Raw genomic sequence first — 24,709 nt, 5'->3', positions numbered from 1 at the left:
CTCAGTGCTGTACATTAAGGTGGGGGGACAGTACATGAGACAATACAGTAACAATACAATACACGAGGGGTACGAGGGCCCTGCTCTTTCGAGCTTACAATCTAGGAGGGAGGGGGTAGAGGTACAGGAGGAAGTGGATGTGGGGGATGGAGTGGTAGGAGGAGTGGAGGAGAACGGTTGTTAGGTGAGGGTGGGGTAGGGTGAGATAGGTTTTCAGGGTGCGCTTGAAGGTGAGGTGGGTAGGTGACAGTCTGATGGATTGGGGTAGTGAGTTCCAGAGGATGTGGGAAGTCCTGGAGAAGTCCTGCAATCGAGCGTGGGGGGAGGAGACCAGGGAGCTAGAGAGTAGGAGGTCTTGTGAGGAGCGAAGGGCACGGGTAGGGTGGTATTTGGGTATCAGGTCAGTGAGGTAGTTTGGGGCAGCGTTATGAATGGCTTTGTATGTCAGAGTTAGTAATTTGAATTTAATGCGTTGGGCAATCGGGAGCCAGTGAAGGGATTGGCAGAGGGGGGTGGCAGAAGTGGAGCGGTTGGTGAGGTGGATGAGTCTAGCCGCTGAGTTCAGGATAGACTGGAGCGGGGATAGCGTGTGTTGGGGTAGGCCGGTGAGAAGGGAGTAGTAGTCTAGGCGTGAGATAATAAGGGAGTGTACGAGTTGTTTAGTGGTGTCTTGGGTGAGGAACATACATATCTTGGAGATGTTGCGGAGGTGGAGCCTGCATGAATTTGATAGTGATTGAACATGAGGTTGGAAGGAAAGGTTTGAGTCCAGGGTGACACCTAGGACTTTGGTGTGTGGGGTAGGATTGATGGTGGCGCTTGTTAGTCCTGATGGAGAGGATGGGGGGGGGGCGCAGGCTGGGGGGAAAACTAGGAGCTCGGTTTTGGAAAGGTTTAACTTGAGGAAATGGAGCGACATCCAGTCTGATATGTCGTTTAGGAGGTGGGTGATGCGGGCGGGAGTGAGGGGGTGAGGCGAGGGGTGGAGAGGTAAATTTGTGTGTCATCGGCATAGAGGTGATAGTTGAAGCCATGGGAGTGTATCAGTTTGCCAAGGGAGGAGGTGTAGATGGAGAAGAGAAGGGGTCCAAGGACAGAGCCTTGGGGGACCCCAACAGAGAGGGGGAGAGAGGGGGAGGTGGCAGCGTTATAGGTAATGCTGAAGGAGCATTGGGATAGGTAAGAGGAGAACCAGGAGAGAGTGGCCACTAGCTTTGGCGGTTAGCAGGTCGTAAGTGATTTTAAGTAGGGCGGTTTCGGTGGAGTGTAGGGGACGGAAGCCAGACTGTAGTGGATCAAGGAGATTATTGTCAGTGAGGTGGGTGCTTAGGTGATTGTAGGCTAAGCACTCAATGAGCTTTGAAGTGAGTGGCAGCAGGGAGATGGGTCTAATGTTGTTCAGGTCAGTGGGGTCCAGGGAGGGTTTTTTGAGTATGGGGGTGATGTGCGCGTGCTTTAGGGAGGAGGGGAATGCGCCAGTAGAGAGGGAGAGATTGAAGATGTGGGTGACAGAGCGAATGAGGAGGGGGGTGATACTATAACTTTCACGTAAACCAATTAATTTACACGTATTGGTATTTTTTTTTTAGCAAAGACATGTAGCACAATACATTTTGGCCTAAATTTATGAAGAATTTTGATTTTGATTTTTAAAATTTTTTACTGGGTAAGTTTTATAGCAAAAAGTAAAAAATATATTTTTTTTTCAAAATTGTCGGTCTTTTTTTGTTTATAGCACAAAAAATAAAAAGGTGATCAAAAACCACTGAAAGAAATAGCTATTTGTGGGGAAAAAGGACATAAATTTAATTTATGCATCTTCAAAATGTTTGGTCTTTTTTTATTTATAGCGTGAAAAATAAAAAGCGCACAGGTGATCAAATACCACCAAAAGAAAGCTCTATTTGTGTGAAAAAAAGGACATAAATTTCATTTATGTACCGTATTGCACGACTGCGCAATTGTCCGTTAAACTAGAGCAGCGCTGTATAGCAAAAAAATGGCGTAAATTGCAGTATCTATACCATAGTTTGTAGACGCTATAACTTTCACACAAAGCAATCAATATACACTTATTGGGATTTTTTTACCAAAAACATGTAGCAGAATACATTTTGGCCTAAATTTATAACCAACTTTGAGTTTACTATACATTTTTTATAGCTGAAAGTAAAAAATATTTTTCTTCAAAATGTTTGGTCTTTTTTTATTTATAGCGTGAAAAATAAAAACCGCAGAGGTGATCAAATACCACTGAAAGAAATAGCTATTTGTGGGGAAAAAGGACATAAATTTAATTTATGCACAGCGCCGATTGTCAAAGTAATGCAGTGCCATATTGCAAAAAATGGAAGGGGGGGGGGTAAATCCTCTGGAGGGTAAGTGGCTAAAGGCACAAAATCTCCTTATCTACATACTTTTCCATTGGCTTACTAAATAGTATTTTCAGGATGAGGGACTGGACTTTTAAAACGTGCTTTTGCAAAACAGGTAGGGGGCTCGCACAAGGCGCCGCCCTACCTGCACTGCCGATCCACGGGTGTCAGTCGCCGGGTTACGGCCAGTCATTACCGGCTGTGTCCCGCCGATTAGCGGCAATCACTGACAGAGAGCAGGGCTGCAGTAGCTCTGCTTTCTGTCAGTTCCCTGACAGCTCCTGACACGCTGATCGGGAGAGAAGAGTTTATCTCTCCTGATCAGCGTGTCCCCTTGCAGTACACACCCCCGTCCCCTAGTAAAACACTCCCCTCACACAGTTAACCCTTTCAGTGAATAAAAAGCTAACCCCTTCCTCCCCAGTGCCATTAGTACAGTGTCAGTGTTTTTTTTTTTGCACTGATCACTGTATTGGTGTCACTGGGGATGTCAGTGACCCCAAGTCAGTTCCCCCCCAGTGTCAGAATGTCCCCGTAGTCCCGCAGTCGCTGCCATAAGTCACTGATCGCCGCCATAAGTCACTGATCGCCACTATAAGTCGCTGATCACCACCATTATTAGTATAAACAAAAATTAAAAATCCGAGTATCTTTCCCGCCATTTGTAAACGCTATAACTTTCACATAAACCAATTAATTTACACGTATTGGGGTTTTTTTTAGCAAAGACATATCGCAGAATGCATTTTGGCCGAAATGTATGATGAAATTTGATATTTACATTTTTTTTACTGGACATGTTTTATAGCAAAAAGTCCAAAATATAGTTTTTTTTTCTCAAAATTGTCAGCCTTTTATTTTAATAGCGCAAAAAATAAAAAACACACAGGCGATCAAATACCACCGAAAGAAAGCTCTATTTGTGTGAAAAAAAGGACATAAATTTCATTTATGTACCGTATTGCACGACCGCGCAATTGTCCGTTAAACTAGAGCAGCGCTGTATAGCAAAAAAATGGCGTAAATTGCAGTATCTATACCATAGTTTGTAGACGCTATAACTTTCACACAAAGCAATCAATATACACTTATTGGGATTTTTTTTACCAAAAACATGTAGCAGAATACATTTTGGCCTAAATTTATAACCAACTTTGAGTTTACTATACATTTTTTATAGCTGAAAGTAAAAAATATTTTTCTTTAAAATGTTTGGTCTTTTTTTATTTATAGCGTGAAAAATAAAAAGCGCACAGGTGATCAAATACCACCAAAAGAAAGCTCTATTTGTGTGAAATTTCGTTTGGGTGCAGCATTGCATGACTGCGCAATTATCAGTTGAATTAGTGCAGTGTCGAGTAGGAAAAAGAGGCCTGGTCATTAAGGGGGGTAAATCCTCAGGAGGGCAAGTGGTTAAAAAGTGTTACTCACAGCAGTCTTCTTCAGTTCACATTTTCCAGACCACCAATCATTCAACTGAACTTCGTCCTCCGTCCAGGAGGCCCCTTGATCGGCCAGCAACAGTCGGATAGGCTCCGCTCTAGCTGAAATAAGATCAACAGGAATGTGTAAGGTAACTTTTAAAAGGTTTTGTGCAAGTAATAATGATATCTGTCTTCTCTGCAGGAACTGCAAAAACTTCAGTCCATGAAGCTGTAATAGCTAGTGCCTACTTGAAAAACCTTTTGTATCTCTGAGCAAATGTGCCTTTAGCTGTATTGATGAGTTACTGGGAAGTGCATGACCCCATTTTCAGATTCTAGAATAAATGTGCTACAAAAGCCTATTTTGCCTTCTCTCTCATGCCTAAGGATTCTGCCTAATTATCTCACAATCCTCAACTAGAAACATAAGATTGATGAAAGCATGGAAAAAGTATCAACAAATACACAAAGAAAGTAAGCGAGCGCTAACAAAGCTAGCAGCTAAATGCACCAAAAGGAACTACAGGTCCTCTCATAGAAATTAAATGTATCACGAATGAGTGCAGCGCATAAAATGAACCAATGAATAACTGAGGTGATCTAGATCATATATGTCTCTCAATCAAAATAAAAACATAAAAACATATTCATCACTCAAGAAAAACAGTAAAATAGCACATGTAAGAACATAGGATTAGTCCCAATATATAAATTCTATGACGTGAAAGTACTATTCAAAAGTGAAGATCCAGCAGGCTGTGCACATATATTCTGAAAATCAGAAATCAGCCATAAAGTGGAAGATGATAATCATCCGGTGGTGTGTGAAAGAATAGTGGTATTGCAAACTCACCAGAAGCGCAATCGTAATGCGCATTGGTTAATATTAGCCAGCCTGGAGGTCTCCCTTCAAAGGAATCTGGTCTGGTCTGGAATATTCCCCCTCTAATGGTATGGGCGCTTAGAGCGATGTTAATCAGAGGTCCCTCTCATGGATGGTATGAAATGGTCTGGTCTAAGGAAGTTTATTCCATGCTCCGAGTCGGATGTGACCTGGGTCCTGAGGGTTTAAGTGCTCATATAGAGCAAAAAATAGGGGATCCCATAGTGTAGTATTCTTGTAGTTTATTGTGAAATGATTAAAAGGTAAAAAAGTGTACACACATATCATCCAAATAAAAATCAGGTGAACGAGGTAGAATAGCTCTGTAAACAATCAAATATAAGTAGCCTGTGCTGCCAATGTTACTGACCAGTCAGCTAGTTATGGTGGCCGCCGGACCTCCGTGATCCGGCGGCGTGACGTCTCAGGGTATTGGGGCTCCTCCTTGACAAGTTTTGTATAAATATATGTCCTCAAAAGGGACTATTATTATTATTATACAGTATTTATAAAGCGCCAATAGTTCGCTCAGCGCTGTACATTACAAAGGGAGACAGAACATGTGACAGAACAATACCAATACAATGCAAAACATGAGGGGATCAAGGGCCCTGCTCTTTCGAGCTTACAATCTAGGAGGGAGGGGGTGGTGGCACAGGAGGAGATAGCTGTGGGGGATGGAGTGGTAGGAAGAGTGGAGGAGGTCGGCAAGTTAGCAGGGGGTGGGGTAGGCTTCCCTGAAGAGATGGGTTTTCAGGGTGCGCCTAAAGGAGAGGAGAGTAGGTGATAATATGATGGGTTGGGGCAGGGAGTTCCAGAGGATGGGTGACACCCTGGAGAAGTCCTGGAGGCGGGCATGGGAGGAGGAGACCAGGGAACTAGAGAGAAGGAGGTCTTGTGAGGAGTGGAGTGTGCGTGCTGGGCGGTACTTGGATATTAGGTCAGAGATGTAGTACGGGGCAGTATGGTGGACAGCTTTGTACGTCAGCGTTAGGATTTTGAATTTGATCCGTTGCGCAATCGGAAGCCAGTGGAGGGATTGGCAGAGGGGGGTGGCAGAGACAGAGCAGTTGGAAAGGTGAATGAGTCTGGCAGCCGTATTCAGGATCGACTGAAGCGGGGATAGCCAGCGGCGAGGCAGGCCAGTGAGGAGGGAGTTGCAGTAGTCGAGTCGTGATATGATGAGGGAGTGGATGAGCTGTTTAGTGGTTTCTGGGGTTAGGAACGTGCGGATTTTGGCGATGTTGCGGAGGTGGAGTCTGCACGAGTTTGTTAAAGATTGGACTTGGGGCTGGAAGGATAGGTTGGAGTCCAGAATGACACCCAGTACTCTGGCCTGCAGGGCGGGTTTGATGGTAGCGTTGTTGGATGTGACGGAGAAATCAATGGGGGGTGGTGTCCGGGCTGGGGGGAAGACAAGAAACTCGGTTTTGGAGAGGTTCAATTTAAGGAAGTGGAGCGACATCCAGTCTGATATGTTGCTCAGTAGGTGTGTGATTCGGGCTGAGACCAAGGGGGTGAGGTGGGGGGTTGAGAGATAGATTTGTGTGTCGTCGGCATAGAGGTGGTAGTTGAAGCCGTGAGAGTGTATGAGTTGGCCAAGGGAGGAGGTATAGATGGAGAAGAGAAGGGGCCCAAGGACAGAGCCTTGAGGGACCCCAACAGAGAGGGGGAGTGAGGGGGAGGTGGTAGCATTATAGGTAACGCTGAAGGAGCGTTGTGACAGGTAGGATGAGAGCCAGGAGAGAGCAGAATCTCTGAGGCCGAGGGAGTGTAGTTTTTTGAGGAGGAGGGGGTGGTCGACTGTGTCGAAGGCCGCAGAGAGGTCAAGGAGTAGGAGCACTGAATAGTGGCCATTAGCTTTGGCGGTTAGCAGGTCGTTGGAGAGTTTGAGTAAGGCAGTTTCGGTGGAGTGTAGGGGACGGAAGCCGGACTGTAGGGGATCGAGGAGGTTGTTGTCGTTGAGGTGAGAGCATAGGCGGGTGTAGACTAGGCGCTCGAGGAGTTTAGATGTAAATAGGAGCAGGGAGATGGGTCTGAGGTTGTTCGGGTCATTGGGGTCCAGGGAGGGCTTTTTAAGTATGGGGGTGATGTGTGCATGTTTCAGAGGGGAGGGGAAAGTGCCTGAGGAGAGGGAGAGATTGAAGATGTGGGTGAGGGAGCGTAGGATGGAGGGGGAGGGAGGTCGTAGGAGTTGTGAGGGGATAGGGTCGAGGGGGCAGGTGGTGAGGCGGGCATCAGAGAGGATCTTGGAGACTTCCTCGATGGTAGTAAGGTCAAAGGTGTGGAGTGTTGGGGGAGCTTCAGTATGAGGAATGTAGGGTGGGGTGGAAGAGGAGGTCAGAGCAGTGGTGGGGCCGTGGGAGAGGGGTGATGAGGGGGTAGCTGAGTGAGGGTGAAGGGGGTTGGAGAGAGTTTGAGCAGCGACAAAGTCCCTGCGGGTTATGTCGAGGGGGAGGGGGGATAAGGGGGTAGCTGTGTGAGAGGGGACGGGTTGAGAGGGTGTGTGAGTTGCGGCAATGTCCTTGCGAATTGTGTCAATTTTGTTTTTGAAGTGATTGGCAATCTCAAGGGCAGTGAGTGAGGTGCTGGGTGGAGGTGGGGGTGGAGAGAGTAGAGAGTTGAAGGCAGAGAAGAGTCGGCGAGGATTGGAGGAGAGGGCCTTGATGAGGGTCAAGAAGTAGGCCTGTTTGGCAGCATGGAGGGAGGAGGTGTAGGTGCGGAAGGCAGATTTATAGCGGGTGAAGGCTTGTTGGGATTTGGTTTTGCGCCATAGTCGCTCCAGGGCACGACTTTGTCGTTTGAGGGTTTTGGTGTGATCAGTCTGCCATGGCTGGAGCGGTCGGGGTCTGATGTTGCGTGTGGTTAAAGGCGCTAGTGAGTCAAGGGCTGTTGAGAGCGCATTGTTGTAGGCGGTCAAAGCCAAGTCGGGGCAGGACAGGGGGAGGATGCGGTCGTGGAGTTGATCAGCTGCAGAGTAGAGGGAGGCAGGGTTAAGGTTGCGGAGGTTACGGCTGGTAGTAGTGTGACATTTGGAGGGGTAGGCGTTGGAGGACGAGGAGATAGAGAAGGTGATCAGGTTATGGTCAGAGAGAGGGAAGGGGGTGTTAGTGAGGTTGTGGGGAGCGCAGCGGTTGGAGAAGACAAGGTCCAGGATATTTCCGTCGGAGTGGGTGGTGGATTGTATGCACTGTGCAAGTGCAAAGGAGGAGGTTAGGTGGAGGAGACGGGCTGTGTCCGGGTTGTCAAGGTTGACAGGGATGTTGAAATCCCCAAGAATTATGGTGGGTAGCTCAGAGGAGAGGAAGAAGGGTAGGCAGGAGGAGAAGTCATCCAGGAAGCGGGGTATGGATCCAGGAGGCCGGTATATCACAGCAATCTTCAGGGGGGTTGGGGAGAATAGTCGGAGGCAGTGGGCCTCGAAGGAGGAGAAGGATAGGGAGGGGGGGTTTGGGAGGACTCGGAAGGTGTTCTGCGGTGACAGGAGCAGACCAACCCCACCACCTTTACGACCGTTAGGCCTGGGTGAGTGGGTCCAGGTGAGACCTCCGTAGGAGAGTGCAGCAGGGGAGGTAGAGTCAGTGGGCTGGATCCAGGTTTCCGTGATCGCTAGGAGGTTGAGGGAGCGGGAAACAAAGAGGTCGTGGATGGCGGTAAGCTTGTTGCACACCGAACGGGCGTTCAGGAGTGCACATGAAAATGGGGGGGAGATTTTAGGGAGCAGGGGGACAGATACTAAGTTGCGGGGGTTGCAGTAGGATGTGGAGGTGGGAGGGTGTTGAGCGGGTGAGGGAGGTGGAGGGCCAGGATTCGGGGAGATGTCCCCCGCGGCTAGGAGGAGGAGAAGGGTGAGAAAGGTGGCATGGGAGCAGGATGTGCAGGAGCGTGAGAAACTCCTAGTGGAGGTGTTGGGGTCAGTGGGAGAGCGGAGTAATAGGAGGAGGTGGTGGGTGCCATAGAGGGGTGAGGGAAGCAGTGAGGACACAATATACAAATGTTTGGGAGGGGCAGAGGGATATAGTGAATGGATTTTGGGAATGGAGGAGAGGAAAATGAGAAGGAGGAATGGAAGAGACATTTTGGGGAGGTGAAGAGAGCAATAGTAGGGAGATGATAGCAGTGAGGGGGAGATGTACAGGTTGTGGGGTGGAGCAGAGGGGTAAAGAAATGAGATTTGGGAACAGAGGATAGTAATATGATAAGGAGAAGAGGGGGTGTGTTATATAAAAGGTACACAGAGTGGGTCTCAGGCATGTAAGAGGTTTCCCAGGGTGTTTGCTTGCAGTCTTCCAGCATGCAGTAGAGCTTCTTGCTGTTGTTGTGTCTTCCTGCTGCTTGAGTTCTCCTGCTTTAGTTCAACTGCTGCGTTTAACTGCTTCTTCTATGCACTCGTTCTAAGCCACACTCAATCTGAAGCAGCACCCCCATCAGAGACTGTGCCCCCCATCAGAGATCTCCCCCATGAGCTGATCTAAATTTATAGGGAGATGCTCAAATGAGCATTCAACTCCACCCCAATTAGAAGCTGATAAAGATCACATGAGTAGTGGGGGATGATTCTCTCAGGAAACAGACACCAATCGTAAAACGGGTGCAGCTGGAGGTGAGAGCTGGTCAACATATACACAAATATAAAGACTATGGTCCCTTAAGTATTTTATAATAGATCTTCTAGAGTTTGCCATGCGGAAAAATTATTTTTGGTACAATCACACCTTTTACTTACAAACCAGGGGTGTTGCAATGGGCACAAAATTCGCCCCCCAGCCTGGCCAACCTCTTCATGGCCAGGTGGTAGGAGGACGTCACATATTCTAGGGATTGGCCAGAATTTTTATTTTATAAACGCTATATTGATGACTTTCTGCTTCTATGGCAAGGTGAGGAATCAGCTTTAGTTAACTTCTTTGGAACGCTCAACAACAATGACTTAAATATACACATACACCTACAGCACAACTGAAATGAATTTTTTGGACATTACGTTATTAAGTAAAGATGGCCACTTAACATTTCAAGCATTCTTTAAATAAACGGATAGAAACAGCTATATCCCTCTAGACAGCTGGCATCACCCATCCTGGTTAGCCAATGTCCCCAGAGGTCAACTTATGAGAATCAGGCGTAATTGTACAGATATTGAGTATATACCAAAGCGAGTATACTTAAACAGAGATTTATGGAGAAAGGCTACGAGGAAGAGATCCTTAATACTGAAATAACCAACGTAGCAGACATGAATAGGGAGGAAATGCTGTCTGATACTAACACGCAGAAGAAAAGTATGTTCTGCCCATTAGTCACTTCCTTTTCTATACAGCACAAAATCATTAACAAAATCATCAGGAAAAACTGGAATATCTTAAAGGCAGACCCGATTCTAGCGAATGCATTACCTGAGAAACCGGAAGTAGTCTTCAGGAAAGCACCCACCCTGAAAACAAAAATTTCACCCAATGTGATTGAACCCCCTCCCCGACCGAGTTTTTTCACGAATATGAAGGGTTTCTTTCCTGTAAAAAATGCCCAATATGTATACAGACCAAAATGCTCAAAAAAAGAATCAAAACATTTACATCTACTGTAACTGGTAGGATGTACGATATATTGCACTTTATGACCTGCAACACAAGATACGCAGTGTACCTTCTGAAATGCCCCTACCGAAAACAATATATTGGCTGTGATAGATTCTGTGAACACTGCTATAACATTAAGAGGGGTATTATAGAGCATTCGATATCCAAGCATTTCAGGTACCATCACAATTGTGATCCATCAACCCTCCAGTTCACGGGAATAGACATGGTCCAACAACATTGGAGAGGTTCAAATAAAGGCAGACTGGTTTCGCAAATGAAAACAAAATAGATCTATGAAATGAGGACCCTTACCCCCGCAGGCCATAATATCGACATTGATATTAACTGTTTTATAGCTGACAGTTTCTATCAATGAGCAATATCTATTTCCATTTTATATGTTTTTGAATTCCTTACATGTTCACCAACATGATGTTTTTGCCTCTCTAAATATTGTTTATATGTTTTACACTATTCTGATTTTATCCTATTTATTGGATTTTTATGCATTCTTACCTTTTTTACACCAAAATCAGGTTGTTATTGATTATCAATACTACATAATTTTTATTATTTTTTATTCATTTTATTCGTCATCAAACATTTATTATTTTGTTTGATGTTCGTATTTGTTAATAACAATATTTTAATATTTTTGTTTGTGATTCACGACCTGTGCTGCATGTTAGGCCCCAGACAGCGGATTACTTATGGCATCCACCTGTAATTGTTAGTCCATTTGTCCCATATACATTAATTAGGATTATTAGCTAATTAATCACTATACAGTAACTATCATATGCATGCTTTGTACTCTTCATCCATAGGAGTAACTATCATATGCACGCTTTGTACTCTTTTGGCGACTACAATAAAATGGTGGCAGTACAGCATGCACTAATATTCACTGATTCCGCTCTCATGACTTATATTAACATGGCGACTATTGTGCTTATTTAGTTTTTTCTGACCAATATAGACTCACAACTATATGGCCATTAGTATGCAGCTGGTCATTTACCATAGCTGACTAGTAATAGCCTCGCTCGCACGAGCGCATCTTTATTTACAGATTAAACGATCTACAGTAATATGGCGACATTCGCGCATGTGCAATTTGCATTGGCCGACAATGATCTAGTATACAGCAGGCCATTCACCATAGCTGACTAGTGACAGCTCCGCATAAGCGCATTTTCATTCTACAGTAATCTGGTGACACTCGCGCATGTGCGTTCTACAGTGGCCGACAATGATCTACAGGAACATGGTGCCCGCGACATTCGCGCATGCGCAGTCTGTACTGATCCTCGGCAAGATGGCGCTTGCTAATAAGCGCGCACCATTTGAAACACTATATATAGCTGCTCAGACGTCCAGGTAGTTAAGGCTCACCCCTTTTGAGGACGTATATTTATACGAAATGCGTCAAGGAGGAGCCCCACTACCCTGAGACGTCACGCTGCCGGATCACGGAGGTCCAGCGGCCACCATAACTAGCTGACTGGTCAGTAACATTGGCAGCACAGGCTACTTATATTTGATTGTTTACAGAGCTATTCTACCTTGTTCACCTGATTTTTATTTGGATGATATGTGTGTACACTTTTTTACCTTGTAATCATTTCACAATAAACTACAAGAATACTACACTATGGGATCCTCTATTTTTTGCTCTACTATGAGCACTTAAACCCTCAGGACCCAGGTCACATCCGACTCGGAGGATGGAATAAACTTCCTTATGACCAGACCATTTCATACCATCCATGAGAGGGACCTCTGATTGACAACGCTCTAAGCGCCCATACCATCAGAGGAGGAATATCCCAGACCAGACCAGATTCCATTGAAGGGAGACCTCCAGGCTGGCTAATATTAACCAATGCACATTATGATTGTGCTTCTGGTGAGTTTGCAATCCCACTGTTCTGTCGGACACCACCGGATGATTATCATCTTCCACTTTATGGCTTATTCCTGATTTTCAGAATATATGTGCACAGCCTGCTGGATCTTCACTTTTGAATAGCACTTTCACGTCATAGAATTTATATATTGGGACTCACCTATGTACTCACATGTGCTATTTTACTGTTTTTCTTGAGTGATGAATATGTTTTTATTTTGATTGAGAGACATATATGGTGTAGATCACCTCAGTTATTCATTGGTTTATTTTATGCGCTGCACTCATTCGTGATACATTTGATGGAAAAAGTATGGACATTTTCCAAGTATGAACAATTAGAATACTATATCTCAAGTTGCCTTACCTTGGATTTGTAAAAACATAGGTTGTCTACAGCTTTGACATATGAAGATAAATGGCCCCATCATAAAATGTGCATCGAGGGGAAACGATGCATGCACTGCAGATATGTACTGATTTTTTTTATATTATCCAGACATACAGTGAGGAACAGAAGTATTTGAACACCCTGCGATTTTGCAAGTTCTCCCACTTAGAAATCATGGAGGGGTCTAAAATTCACATTGTAGGTGCATTCCCACTCTGAGAGACAGAATTTAAAAAAAAAATTCAGGAAATCACATTGTATGATTTTTAAAGAATTTATTTGTCTTGCACTGCTGAACATGAGTATTTGAACATCTGAAAAAATCAGTGTTAATATTTGGTACAAAAGCCTTTGTTTGCAATTACAGAGGTCAAACATTTCCTGTAGTTCTTGACCAGGTTTGCACACACTGCAACAGGGATTTTGGCCCACTCCTCCACACAGATCTCTTCTAGATCTGTCAGGTTTTCAGGGCTGTCGCTGGGCAACACAGAGTTTCAGCTTCCTCCAAAGATGTTCTATTGGATTTAGGTCTGGAGACTGGCTAGGCCACTCCAGAACCTTCATATGCTTCTTACGGAGCCACTCCTTGGTTATCCTGGCTGTGTGCTTCGGGTCGTTGTCATGTTGGAAGACCCAACCACGACCCATCTTCAATGCTCTGACTGAGGGAAGGAGGTTGTTGCTCAAAATCTCACAATAAATGGCCCCATTCATTCTCTCCTTAATACAGTGCAGTCGTCATGTCCCCTTCGCAGAAAAGCACCCCCAAAGCATGATGTTACCACCCCGATGCTTCACAGTAGGGATGGTGTTCTTGGGATGTAACTCATCCTTCTTTTCCCTCCAAACACGACGAGTGAAGTTTAGACCAAAAAGTTCTACTTTGGTCTCATCTGACCAAATTACTTTCTCCCATGCCTCCTCTGGATCATCCAGATGATCCTTGGCAAACTTCAGATGGGCCTGGACATGTGATGACTTGAGCAGGGGAACCTTCCGTGTAATGCATGATTTGAAACCAGGACGGCGTAGTGTTCTACCGACAGTGATCTTTGAAACTGTGGTCCCAGCTCTCTTCATGTCATTGACCAGCTCCTCCCTTGTAGTTCTGGGCTGATTCCTCAACTTTCTTATCATCAGTGATAGCCCACGAGGTGAGATCTTGCATGGAGCCCCAGTCTGAGGGAGACTGACAGTCGTCTTTAGCCTCTTCCATTTTCTAACAATTGCTCCAACAGTTGATCTATTTTCACCAAGCTGCTTGGCAATTGCTCCGTAGCCCTTTCCAGCCTTGCGGAGATCCACACTTTTGTCTCTGGTGTCTTTTGACAGCTCTTTGGTCTTGCCTATGGTAGTAGTTGGCGTCTGACTGACTGCGGGGTGGGCAGGTGTCTTTAAAGAGCTCAAACTGGTGCTACTAAGTTAGATTAATGAGTGGAGTAGAGGTGGACTTTTTAAAGGCACAGTAACAGGTCTTTGAGAGCCAGAATTCTTGCTGTTTCTTAGGTGTTCAAATACTTTCTTAGGTGTTCAGCAGTGCAAGACAAATAAATTCTTCAAAAATCATACAATGTGATTTCCTGATTTTTTTTTTTTAATTCTGTCTCTCAGAGTGGGAATGTACCTACAATGTGAATTTCAGACCCCTCTATGATTTCTAAGTGGGAGAATTTGTAAAATCGCAGGGTGTTCAAATACTTCTGTTCCTCACTATACACTTTAATAACTTGCAAAAATATATTTTAAATTCCTCTTTCTGGAATTAAAAGCAATAATCTGATCATTGTACTTTCTTTTCCTGTACGCTCTTAACAAATCTGGACTTTGTCAACATACTAATGTAATTTACTTGCCAATTCATTATCAGTAATATAGTTATCAAATATATATTTATTCACTTGTTTTGAAAATAATCTCATCATTGGTGCTTTTTGTACCAGAGTACAATAGAGTTATCGTTAATAATGCTGAATACAGCATTTTCATGTATCTTTCACTGTTGAAAAAAAACTGCAGAACTCCCCGAAATCTCAACTGCAGTGCAGGGTTGTATCAATTACATGCTGTTCATGGTTTTGTGCCCATCCAGATACTCTAAATCAGTATATAAATATTTAATTTCTAAGTCTAACCTAGAGTAGGGGTTGGACCTTTAACTAGGAATGAGGGTGTCTTTAACACTACATTTTACATTGTAGTTTGGGAGTTGCCTTGACACAGAGGGGTTGTAGCCCAACGAAAAGTAGGAAATTCAATAAAAAAGCTTGTTTAGCATTTTTGGCTCCTCTTTAAGTCATGTACCAGTATTCCCAATATTCCCAGATGCATAATTAGATATACAGTCATACAGATACATTATTTGCATAATCATTTATACCTGTGCACACTCTAGATTGCTGATTGTCTGTATAGCAACTCAAGCTGAGAATCTGACATTGGATAAGCTACTGAAATTCGGTTTATTTTAATGTTCGTACAGTGTTCTCTAGATTGTGTTTTTTTCCTAAAAAGTTAATATTATATGCTTTGTGTACCAATATGTGTACAACTATTTATTTCTAGAGACATAGAGCATTTGGTGTCATCTTCAGTACTAGAACACAAATAAATTAATAAATGCTTGATTGCTTTCATGTCCCACCTATTTTCTTCATGGAACACGTAAAAAAACTGTAAGATGTTGCAGATAATTTATATTCAAATAATTTTTATTGAAAAGTTTTAACATATCAAAAGTATATACAAACAACAACATGGAATGGTTCACATTGGAGAGGAGTAGTACATGGAATGGGCAAATAAGGATGGAGGATCCCCACCATTTGGCTGGGAAAGCTATAGGTCTTAATCATATTTACATGAGAGGTATGCTCGGTGTCTTGTGAACCATGTTAGGAAACAAGTAAGATGTATGTAGGGGAGGAACACGGGGTAGAGGGAAAAGGGGAGGAAGGGAGGCTCCAATGCAGCAGGGATAAAGTACATTGAAATAGTATATTATAGTAATCAATTTATTGACCAATTGGGATTGTTTAACCATCGAGACCATTGGACTGTAAATTTGTTATAGGAAGAATTGTGAAGGGCTGTTCTTCTTTCCATCTCACATTGGAGATTGAGGTCAGCTATGAGGCGGGACAGAAGGGGAGTGGTGATGGATCGCCATAGTTTGGTAATGTTAGTCTTTGAGGCTGCTAAAATGTGTATGATAATGGTGCGTGAGTTCGTAGGGAATTTATCTATTCCGATGTGGAGGAGACCTAAGGCCGGGTTTGGGGTTACTGGCGTTCTTGTAATTGAGGAGATTATTTGGAAAACTTTGTTCCAGTAGGATTTGAGGGACTTACATGTCCAGAGTAGGTGAAGAAGTGAGCCAGTTTCTCCGCAGTGTCTCCAGCAGGCCTGTGAATGTTGAGGGTAGTAAAGGGATAATTTAGTAGGGGTTAGGTACCATTGGTGGAGAATTTTCAGATATGTTTCCCAATTGGAGCTACATTTAGAGGCTTTAAAAGTGATGGTGAATGTTTTTTCCCAGGTATGTGGGGTTGTTGGTTGGAGAAGGTTTTTTTCCCAGTTGATTAAGGATGAAGTATATGTGGTAAATTGCGCTTCAGTTATAAGTGTGTAGAAAGTTGAGATTCCTTTCTTTGGGTATTTTGTCCTATGAAAGAATTGGTGTGCAGTTGCAGGAATTTCTATTTCGAGTGGTATATTTGTTTTGTGAAGTGAGTAGGTTAATCGCATATAGGTGAATTGTTCTTTGTCAGGAAGGTGGAATTTCTCTTGGGTAGTATGGAAGGAGTCTAGTTTGTGTGTAGTGTAATTGTATTGGATATAATGTATGCCAAGAACTTTCCACGATGTCAGATTTAAGTGAGGAGTAATGAAGTGTAGGGATGAGAGTGGAGTAGGTATTCGCAGGTTGTCTTTGTGTAATTGGTTGTAAGTAGAGATGAGCGAATCGAACTCGGCGAAGTGGAATTCGTTTCGAATATTAGGAAAATGTCCGAAAATTAGCAGACTACGGATGCGCGAATCGAAATTTTTCCAAAAATGGCGGCGACATGTGCGGCGACGGAGCGGGGATCTCTGGGAAGGCGCGCAGACAAGGCGCGCTGACACATAATGCATTCATTCATGACATGTGATCGCATTAGCCAATCAGCAGCCAGCCAGCCAGCTCTGTGTAATGGTGGAGCTATAAATTGCGGCCATCTTACAATTCTCCATTTGCCTCTGGTCATTCAAGAGAGACAGACCTCTCTGTATTAGGGACAAAGAATCGTTACTTAGGGACACAGAACCGTTACTTAGGGACACAGAACCGTTACTTAGGGACAAAGAACCGTTACTTAGGGACACACAATAGTTACTTAGGGACACAGAACCGTTACTTAGGGACACAGAACCGTTACTTAGGGACACAGAACCGTTACTTAGGGACACACAATCGTTACTTAGGGACACAGAACCGTTACTTAGGGACACAGAACCGTTACTTAGGGACACAGAACCGTTACTTAGGGACAGACACAGAATTGTTACTCAGGGACAGACACAGAATTGTTACTCAGGGACAGACACAGAATTGTTACTGAGGGACACAGAATTGTTACTGAGGGACACAGAATTGTTACTGAGGGACACAGAATTGTTACTCAGGGACAGACACAGAATTGTTACTCAGGGACAGACACAGAATTGTTACTCAGGGACAGACACAGAATTGTTACTGAGGGACACAGAATTGTTACTGAGGGACACAGAATTGTTACTGAGGGACACAGAATTGTTACTGAGGGACACAGAACCGTTACTTAGGGACACAGAACCGTTACTTAGGGACACACAATCGTTACTTAGGGACACAGAACCGTTACTTAGGGACACAGAACCGTTACTTAGGGACACAGAACCGTTACTTAGGGACAGACACAGAATTGTTACTCAGGGACAGACACAGAATTGTTACTCAGGGACAGACACATAATTGTTACTCAGGGACACAGAATTGTTACTGAGGGACACAGAATTGTTACTGAGGGACACAGAATTGTTACTGAGGGACACAGAATTGTTACTCAGGGACAGACACAGAATTGTTACTCAGGGACAGACACAGAATTGTTACTCAGGGACAGACACAGAATTGTTACTGAGGGACACAGAATTGTTACTGAGGGACACAGAATTGTTACTCAGGGACAGACACAGAATTGTTACTCAGGGACAGACACAGAATTGTTACTCAGGGACAGACACAGAATTGTTACTGAGGGACACAGAATTGTTACTGAGGGACACAGAATTGTTACTGAGGGACACAGAATTGTTACTGAGGGACACAGAATTGTTACTCAGGGACAGACACAGAATTGTTACTCAGGGACAGACACAGAATTGTTACTCAGGGACAGACACAGAATTGTTACTGAGGGACACAGAATTGTTACTGAGGGACACAGAATTGTTACTGAGGGACACAGAATTGTTACTGAGGGACACAGAATTGTTACTCAGGGACAGACACAGAATTGTTACTCAGGGACAGACACAGAATTGTTACTCAGGGACAGACACAGAATTGTTACTGAGGGACACAGAATTGTTACTGAGGGACACAGAATTGTTACTGAGGGACACAGAATTGTTACTCAGGGACAGACACAGAATTGTTACTGAGGGACACAGAATTGTTACTGAGGGACACAGAATTGTTACTCAGGGACAGACACAGAATTGTTACTCAGGGACAGACACAGAATTGTTACTGAGGGACACAGAATTGTTACTCAGGGACAGACACAGAATTGTTACTCAGGGACAGACACAGAATTGTTACTCAGGGACAGACACAGAATTGTTACTCAGGGACAGACACAGAATTGTTACTGAGGGACACAGAATTGTTACTGAGGGACACAGAATTGTTACTCAGGGACAGACACAGAATTGTTACTGAGGGACACAGAATTGTTACTCAGGGACAGACACAGAATTGTTACTGAGGGACACAGAATTGTTACTCAGGGACAGACACAGAATTGTTACTGAGGGACACAGAATTGTTACTGAGGGACACAGAATTGTTACTGAGGGACACAGAATTGTTACTCAGGGACAGACACAGAATTGTTACTCAGGGACAGACACAGAATTGTTACTCAGGGACAGACACAGAATTGTTACTGAGGGACACAGAATTGTTACTGAGGGACACAGAATTGTTACTGAGGGACACAGAATTGTTACTCAGGGACAGACACAGAATTGTTACTCAGGGACAGACACAGAATTGTTACTCAGGGAAAGACACAGAATTGTTACTCAGGGACAGACACAGAATTGTTACTGAGGGACACAGAATTGTTACTGAGGGACACAGAATTGTTACTGAGGGACACAGAATTGTTACTGAGGGACACAGAACCGTTACTTAGGGACACAGAACCGTTACTTAGGGACACACAATCGTTACTTAGGGACACAGAACCATTACTTAGGGACACAGAACCGTTACTTAGGGACACAGAACCGTTACTTAGGGACAGACACAGAATTGTTACTCAGGACAGACACAGAATTGTTACTCAGGGACAGACACAGAATTGTTACTGAGGGACACAGAATTGTTACTGAGGGACACAGAATTGTTACTGAGGGACACAGAATTGTTACTCAGGGACAGACACAGAATTGTTACTCAGGGACAGACACAGAATTGTTACTCAGGGACAGACACAGAATTGTTACTGAGGGACACAGAATTGTTACTCAGGGACACAGAATTGTTACTCAGGGACACAGAATTGTTACTCAGGGACAGACACAGAATTGTTACTGAGGGACACAGAATTGTTACTGAGGGACACAGAATTGTTACTGAGGGACACAGAATTGTTACTCAGGGACACAGAATTGTTACTCAGGGAAAGACACAGAATTGTTACTGAGGGACACAGAATTGTTACTGAGGGACACAGAATTGTTACTGAGGGACAGACACAGAATTGTTACTCAGGGACAGACACAGAATTGTTACTCAGGGACAGACACAGAATTGTTATTGAGGGACACAGAATTGTTACTGAGGGACACAGAATTGTTACTGAGGGACACAGAATTGTTACTCAGGGACAGACACAGAATTGTTACTCAGGGACAGACACAGAATTGTTACTCAGGGACAGACACAGAATTGTTACTGAGGGACACAGAATTGTTACTCAGGGACACAGAATTGTTACTCAGGGACACAGAATTGTTACTCAGGGACAGACACAGAATTGTTACTGAGGGACACAGAATTGTTACTGAGGGACACAGAATTGTTAGTCAGGGACACAGAATTGTTACTCAGGGACAGACACAGAATTGTTACTGAGGGACACAGAATTGTTACACAGGGACAGACACAGAATTGTTACTGAGGGACACAGAATTGTTACTGAGGGACACAGAATTGTTACTCAGGGACAGACACAGAATTGTTACTGAGGGACACAGAATTGTTACTCAGGGACAGACACAGAATTGTTACTGAGGGACACAGAATTGTTACTGAGGGACACAGAATTGTTACTCAGGGACAGACACAGAATTGTTACTGAGGGACACAGAATTGTTACTCAGGGACACAGAATTGTTACTCAGGGACACAGAATTGTTACTCAGGGACAGACACAGAATTGTTACTGAGGGACACAGAATTGTTACTGAGGGACACAGAATTGTTACTCAGGGACAGACACAGAATTGTTACTGAGGGACACAGAATTGTTACTGAGGGACACAGAATTGTTACTCAGGGACACAGAATTGTTACTGAGGGACAGACACAGAATTGTTAATGAGGGACACAGAATTGTTACTGACGGACACAGAATTGTTACTCAGGGACACAGAATTGTTACTCAGGGACAGACACAGAATTGTTACTGAGGGACACAGAATTGTTACTCAGGGACACAGAATTGTTACTCAGGGACACAGAATTGTTACTCAGGGACACAGAATCATTGAATTAAAGAGTATGTCAGACAACATGCAGAGGAGTGGCAGAGGAGGCAATGTTTTAGGAGCGAGCAGACGTGGCAGCAGAGGAAGGGGTCGAGGCAGCACTAGTCGCAGCCAGAGGCCAGTGCTCCCGGTGTCATCCAGCGGTCGTGTCTCCACCGACAACCCTGCCGTCATCGATTGGTTGGCTCGGTCGTCTTCCTCTTCCCAGGTCACCTCTGACACCTACAGCCAATGGTCGGTGGGTACGTCAGACACAACCGTTAGTTGGCATGGCCCGGGAGCAAGCCCACTGAAATCACGTGTCCTCTACCTGCCCCTGTCCTTTGGTGTTCCCTCACCAAGCGAAGTATCGCATGCTGTGGGCTCAGACTCACTGTACAGTGAGGAAGAGCTAACAGAGGGCGGTCAGGAACGGGGGGAGACATCCGCCTCTTCATCAGCCAGGCGAAGAAGTACTGGCGAGGAGAGTGGCTCGGTAGCCGGTCTAGAGACAGGTCTGTCTCCTGACCCACACGCAGCCGAGGGGGCTAGTAGTGAGGCGGAGACCCTAATTGATGATGATGAGGCTGATCGCACTTGGCAGCCTCGTCGTCATCAGGCTATTGCTTCCGCATCATCAGGAGAAGAGGGTGGCAGCTTGGCAGCGAGCAAAACAGTCGGTGGGTTGCCCAGGAGGCAGCAGGGTCGCAGCAGTGTCAGTGGAGGCAAACGGCCACGGAGTAGAGCACCAGCTCCACTGCAGCCTACCACCACGGCCAGTAGTGGTACCGGTGTGCACGGAGGAAGTAGCAGTCAGCCAGTGAGGAGTAGCGGGGGCAAAGTTTCCTACTCGGCGGTGTGGCAATTTTTCGTCAAGCCGCCCGAGGAAGTAAACGTAGCCGTATGTCGACTATGTGGCCAGAAAGTCAAGCGTGGCCAGGGGGCCCATGTTGGGACTACAGCGTTGCGTCAGCATATGCAGCGTCGCCATTTGGTGGCCTGGGAAAACCGTGATAAAGATACGGCGGTTCTGCCTGCCCCAGCCCCCGCTCCATCACCCGCTCCGTTACTTGCTCCGTCACCCGACGTCAATCGCCCTCTATCAGCCAGTCAAGGCTCCAACACCTCTGCTGAGGGGAGTTGTCGCTCGTTGGCATCTTCCGCTCGTTCAGATGCTCCTTCTCCTGCTACTCCTCTTCACGGATTCCGTCAGCAGTCTTTCTTGGAATCCGTTTCCAAGAGACAACAGTTTGCGAGCACGCACCCGACGGTGCAAAAGCTGAACGTCCTCCTGTCCAAGTTGCTGGTGCTCCCTCCCTTTCCAAGTGGTGGACTCAGCACCTTTCCGAGAAATGATGGCTTGTGCCGCGCCGCGGTGGAGAGTGCCAAGCCGGCATTTCTTTGCCAAAAAGGCAGTGCCAGCCCTGCATTCACATGTAGAAGAGATGGTGGGCCAGTCTTTGAGCATGTCGGTCTCTGCCAAAGTGCACGGCAGCGCCGACGTGTGGAGCTGTAACTACGGTCAGGGACAGTACATGTCATTTACGGCCCACTGGGTGAACATGGTGCCGGCACAGCCGCACCAGCAACTTGGACAGGTCACGCCGCTTTTGCCTCCACGTTTGCACGTCCTTGGTCCAGCAAAGATGTCCGCCTCTACCACCTCTTCTTCCACCGTGTCCTCAGCCGCCACCCCCGTGCCAAGTCCCATTACCCGACCGGCATATCACATGTGCAGGGCGCAACGGTGTCACGCTGTGCTGCACCTGGTATGCCTTGGCGAACGTAGTCACACAGGGGAGGAACTTCTGACTGTAATGAACAGAGAAATCGACAGTTTGTCTCCGCGCAAACTGAAAATCGGAAACAATGTTGACCGACAACGGAAAGAACATAGTGTCTGCTCTGCGTCAAGGAAGGTTGTGCCATGCGCCATGCATGGCTCACGTGTTCAATCTGGTTGTCAAGCGGTTCCTAAAATCCACCATCCCACTGCAAGACATCCTTAAAATGTCACGTAAACTTTGCATGCATTTCAGCCATTCCTACACCGCAAATCACACCCTCCTTGAGCTGCAGCGGCAGAACGGAATTCCACAGCATCGCCTGATCTGCGACGTTGCAACAAGGTGGAATTCAACCCTACACATGTTAGACCACCTTTACGAACAGCGAAAGGCCATCACCGATTTCCTGATGTTACAAGCGGATAAAGGTACTCCCCTGTGTAACTTCGATGTCAGCCATTGGCAGCTCATGCGTGACACCTGCCGCTTGCTCAGGCCCTTTGAGGAGGCCACGCTATTCGTGAGTTGGCAGGACTATGGGATGAACGACGTCATTCCTCTGTTGCACGTCCTGGAACAAATGCTGTTAACAATGGCTGGTCAGGGTGCGGTAGACGTGGCGCACAGATCTCAACGCCACATGACCCCTGTGGGGGCAGGACAGGAAGAAGAGGAGGAGGTAGAGGAGAACATTGGTGTCAGGAATTATTGAGTGAAATGGGTGGTTTTTCCACTCAGCGGACAGGAGTGGAGGAGCAGGAGCATCTGGTAGAGGAGGAGGAGGAGGAGACAGAGGACCCAGACGCACCGTGGCAGTATGCTGTGGAGATGGAGGCAGGGAGTCCCTCGCATTCCTTGGCACAAATGGCCCATAGCATGCTCGGTTGCTTGCGTAGCGACAGCCGAATAATAACCATCAGACAGAGGGATGACTTTTGGCTGTCCACCTTGTTGGACCCTCGCTACCGTTCAAAAATGGTGGCCTTTTTCACACCTGCTGAGAGGGAGGCCAAAATAACGTACTATAAAAACCACCTATGTAGTCAGTTGGTCTCTGCCTTTCTGCGCCATCGTCCATCCTCAGACACTGTGGGCCCTGTGCGCTCGCGTTCCGCTGCCATGGCAGCAGGGGAGGGGTGGGGTGGTAGGAGCAGTGGCAGCTCCACCAGCAGCGGCTGCCTCAGTCTGCAGTCGATGATGAGTAGCTTTCTTCACCAGCGCAGTGAGGAAACTACTAACCAGCCGCAGCAGCAGCAGCATCAGGTGGACCTGGAGCAGGACCACAAACAACAGGCTTGGGCCTACTTGGACAGCACCCTGCCAACCGAGGTAGACAATCCCCTTGACTACTGGGCAACAAAACTTGACCTTTGGCCCCAACTAGCTGAATTTGCCCTTGAAAGGCTGTCATGCCCGGCCAGTAGCGTGGCATCGGAGCGCGTGTTTAGTGCGGCAGGAGGTATTGTAACTCCGCGGAGGACACGACTGTCCACCCAAAGTGTGGAGAGACTCACGTTTGTGAAAATGAATCAGGCGTGGATTAATCTGGATTTCAAACCACCAGTTCCTGACACAACTGACTAAATCCGCCATGAATCATGCCCCAAACATGTGCCACTTTCAGGTCTCCTCACACTGCTGGTGGGTTCCATTTTGTCATAGGGTGCTGGCAGATTACGGGCCTCCCATTGCTGCTGCCAGGCCCGTAATCTGCCATGGGCCCCTGTACCGCCTCCTCATGCTGCTGCCAGGTCCACAGTGTCTCATGGGTCCCTGTACGGCCTCCCATTGCTGCTGTCTCCATCGCCACACTCTGCCATGTGCCACTTTCAGGTCTCCTCACACTGCTGGTGCTGTCCATTTTGTCATAGGGTGCTGGCAGATTACGGGCCTCCCATTGCTGCTGCCAGGCCCGTAATCTGCCATGGGCCCCCGTACCGACTCCTCGTGCTGCTGCCAGTCCCGTAATCTGTCATGGGCCCCTGTACCGCCTCCTCATGCTGCTGCCAGGTCCAGAGTGTCTCATGGGTCCCTGTACGGCCTCCCATTGCTGCTGTCTCCATCGCCACACTCTGCCATGTGCCACTTTCAGGTCTCCTCACACTGCTGGTGGGTTCCATTTTGTCATAGGGTGCTGGCAGATTACGGGCCTCCCATTGCTGCTGCCAGGCCCGTAATCTGCCATGGGCCCCCGTACCGCCTCCTCATGCTGCTGCCAGGTCCAGAGTGTCTCATGGGTCCCTCTACAGCCTCCCATTGCTGCTGTCTCCATCGCCACACTCTGCCATGTGCCACTTTCAGGTCTCCTCACACTGCTGGTGGGTTCCATTTTGTCATAGGGTGCTGGCAGATTACGG

At 46.1% G+C, this 24,709-nt stretch overlaps 1 protein-coding gene across 1 annotated transcript in view; it reads right to left on the bottom strand.

Annotated features, from left to right (window-relative positions):
• Positions 1 to 24,709, bottom strand: part of LOC149454433 (glutathione S-transferase P 1-like) — an 87,826-nt gene that overhangs the window by 31,601 nt on the left and 31,516 nt on the right. The window contains exon 3 of the mRNA XM_089687553.1: positions 3,807 to 3,919. Within this exon, the coding sequence (XP_089543679.1) occupies positions 3,807 to 3,919 (113 nt within the window). The remainder of the gene's footprint in view (positions 1 to 3,806; positions 3,920 to 24,709) is intronic.

This window comes from Staurois parvus, unplaced genomic scaffold (genome assembly GCF_062004578.1).
Source record: "Staurois parvus isolate SC_StPar_1 unplaced genomic scaffold, SC_StPar_1.0 ptg000430l, whole genome shotgun sequence".
NCBI classification, from domain to species: domain Eukaryota; kingdom Metazoa; phylum Chordata; class Amphibia; order Anura; family Ranidae; genus Staurois; species Staurois parvus.
Note: the sequence above shows the minus strand (reverse complement) of the source record. Positions and strands in the feature narration are given on the sequence as shown.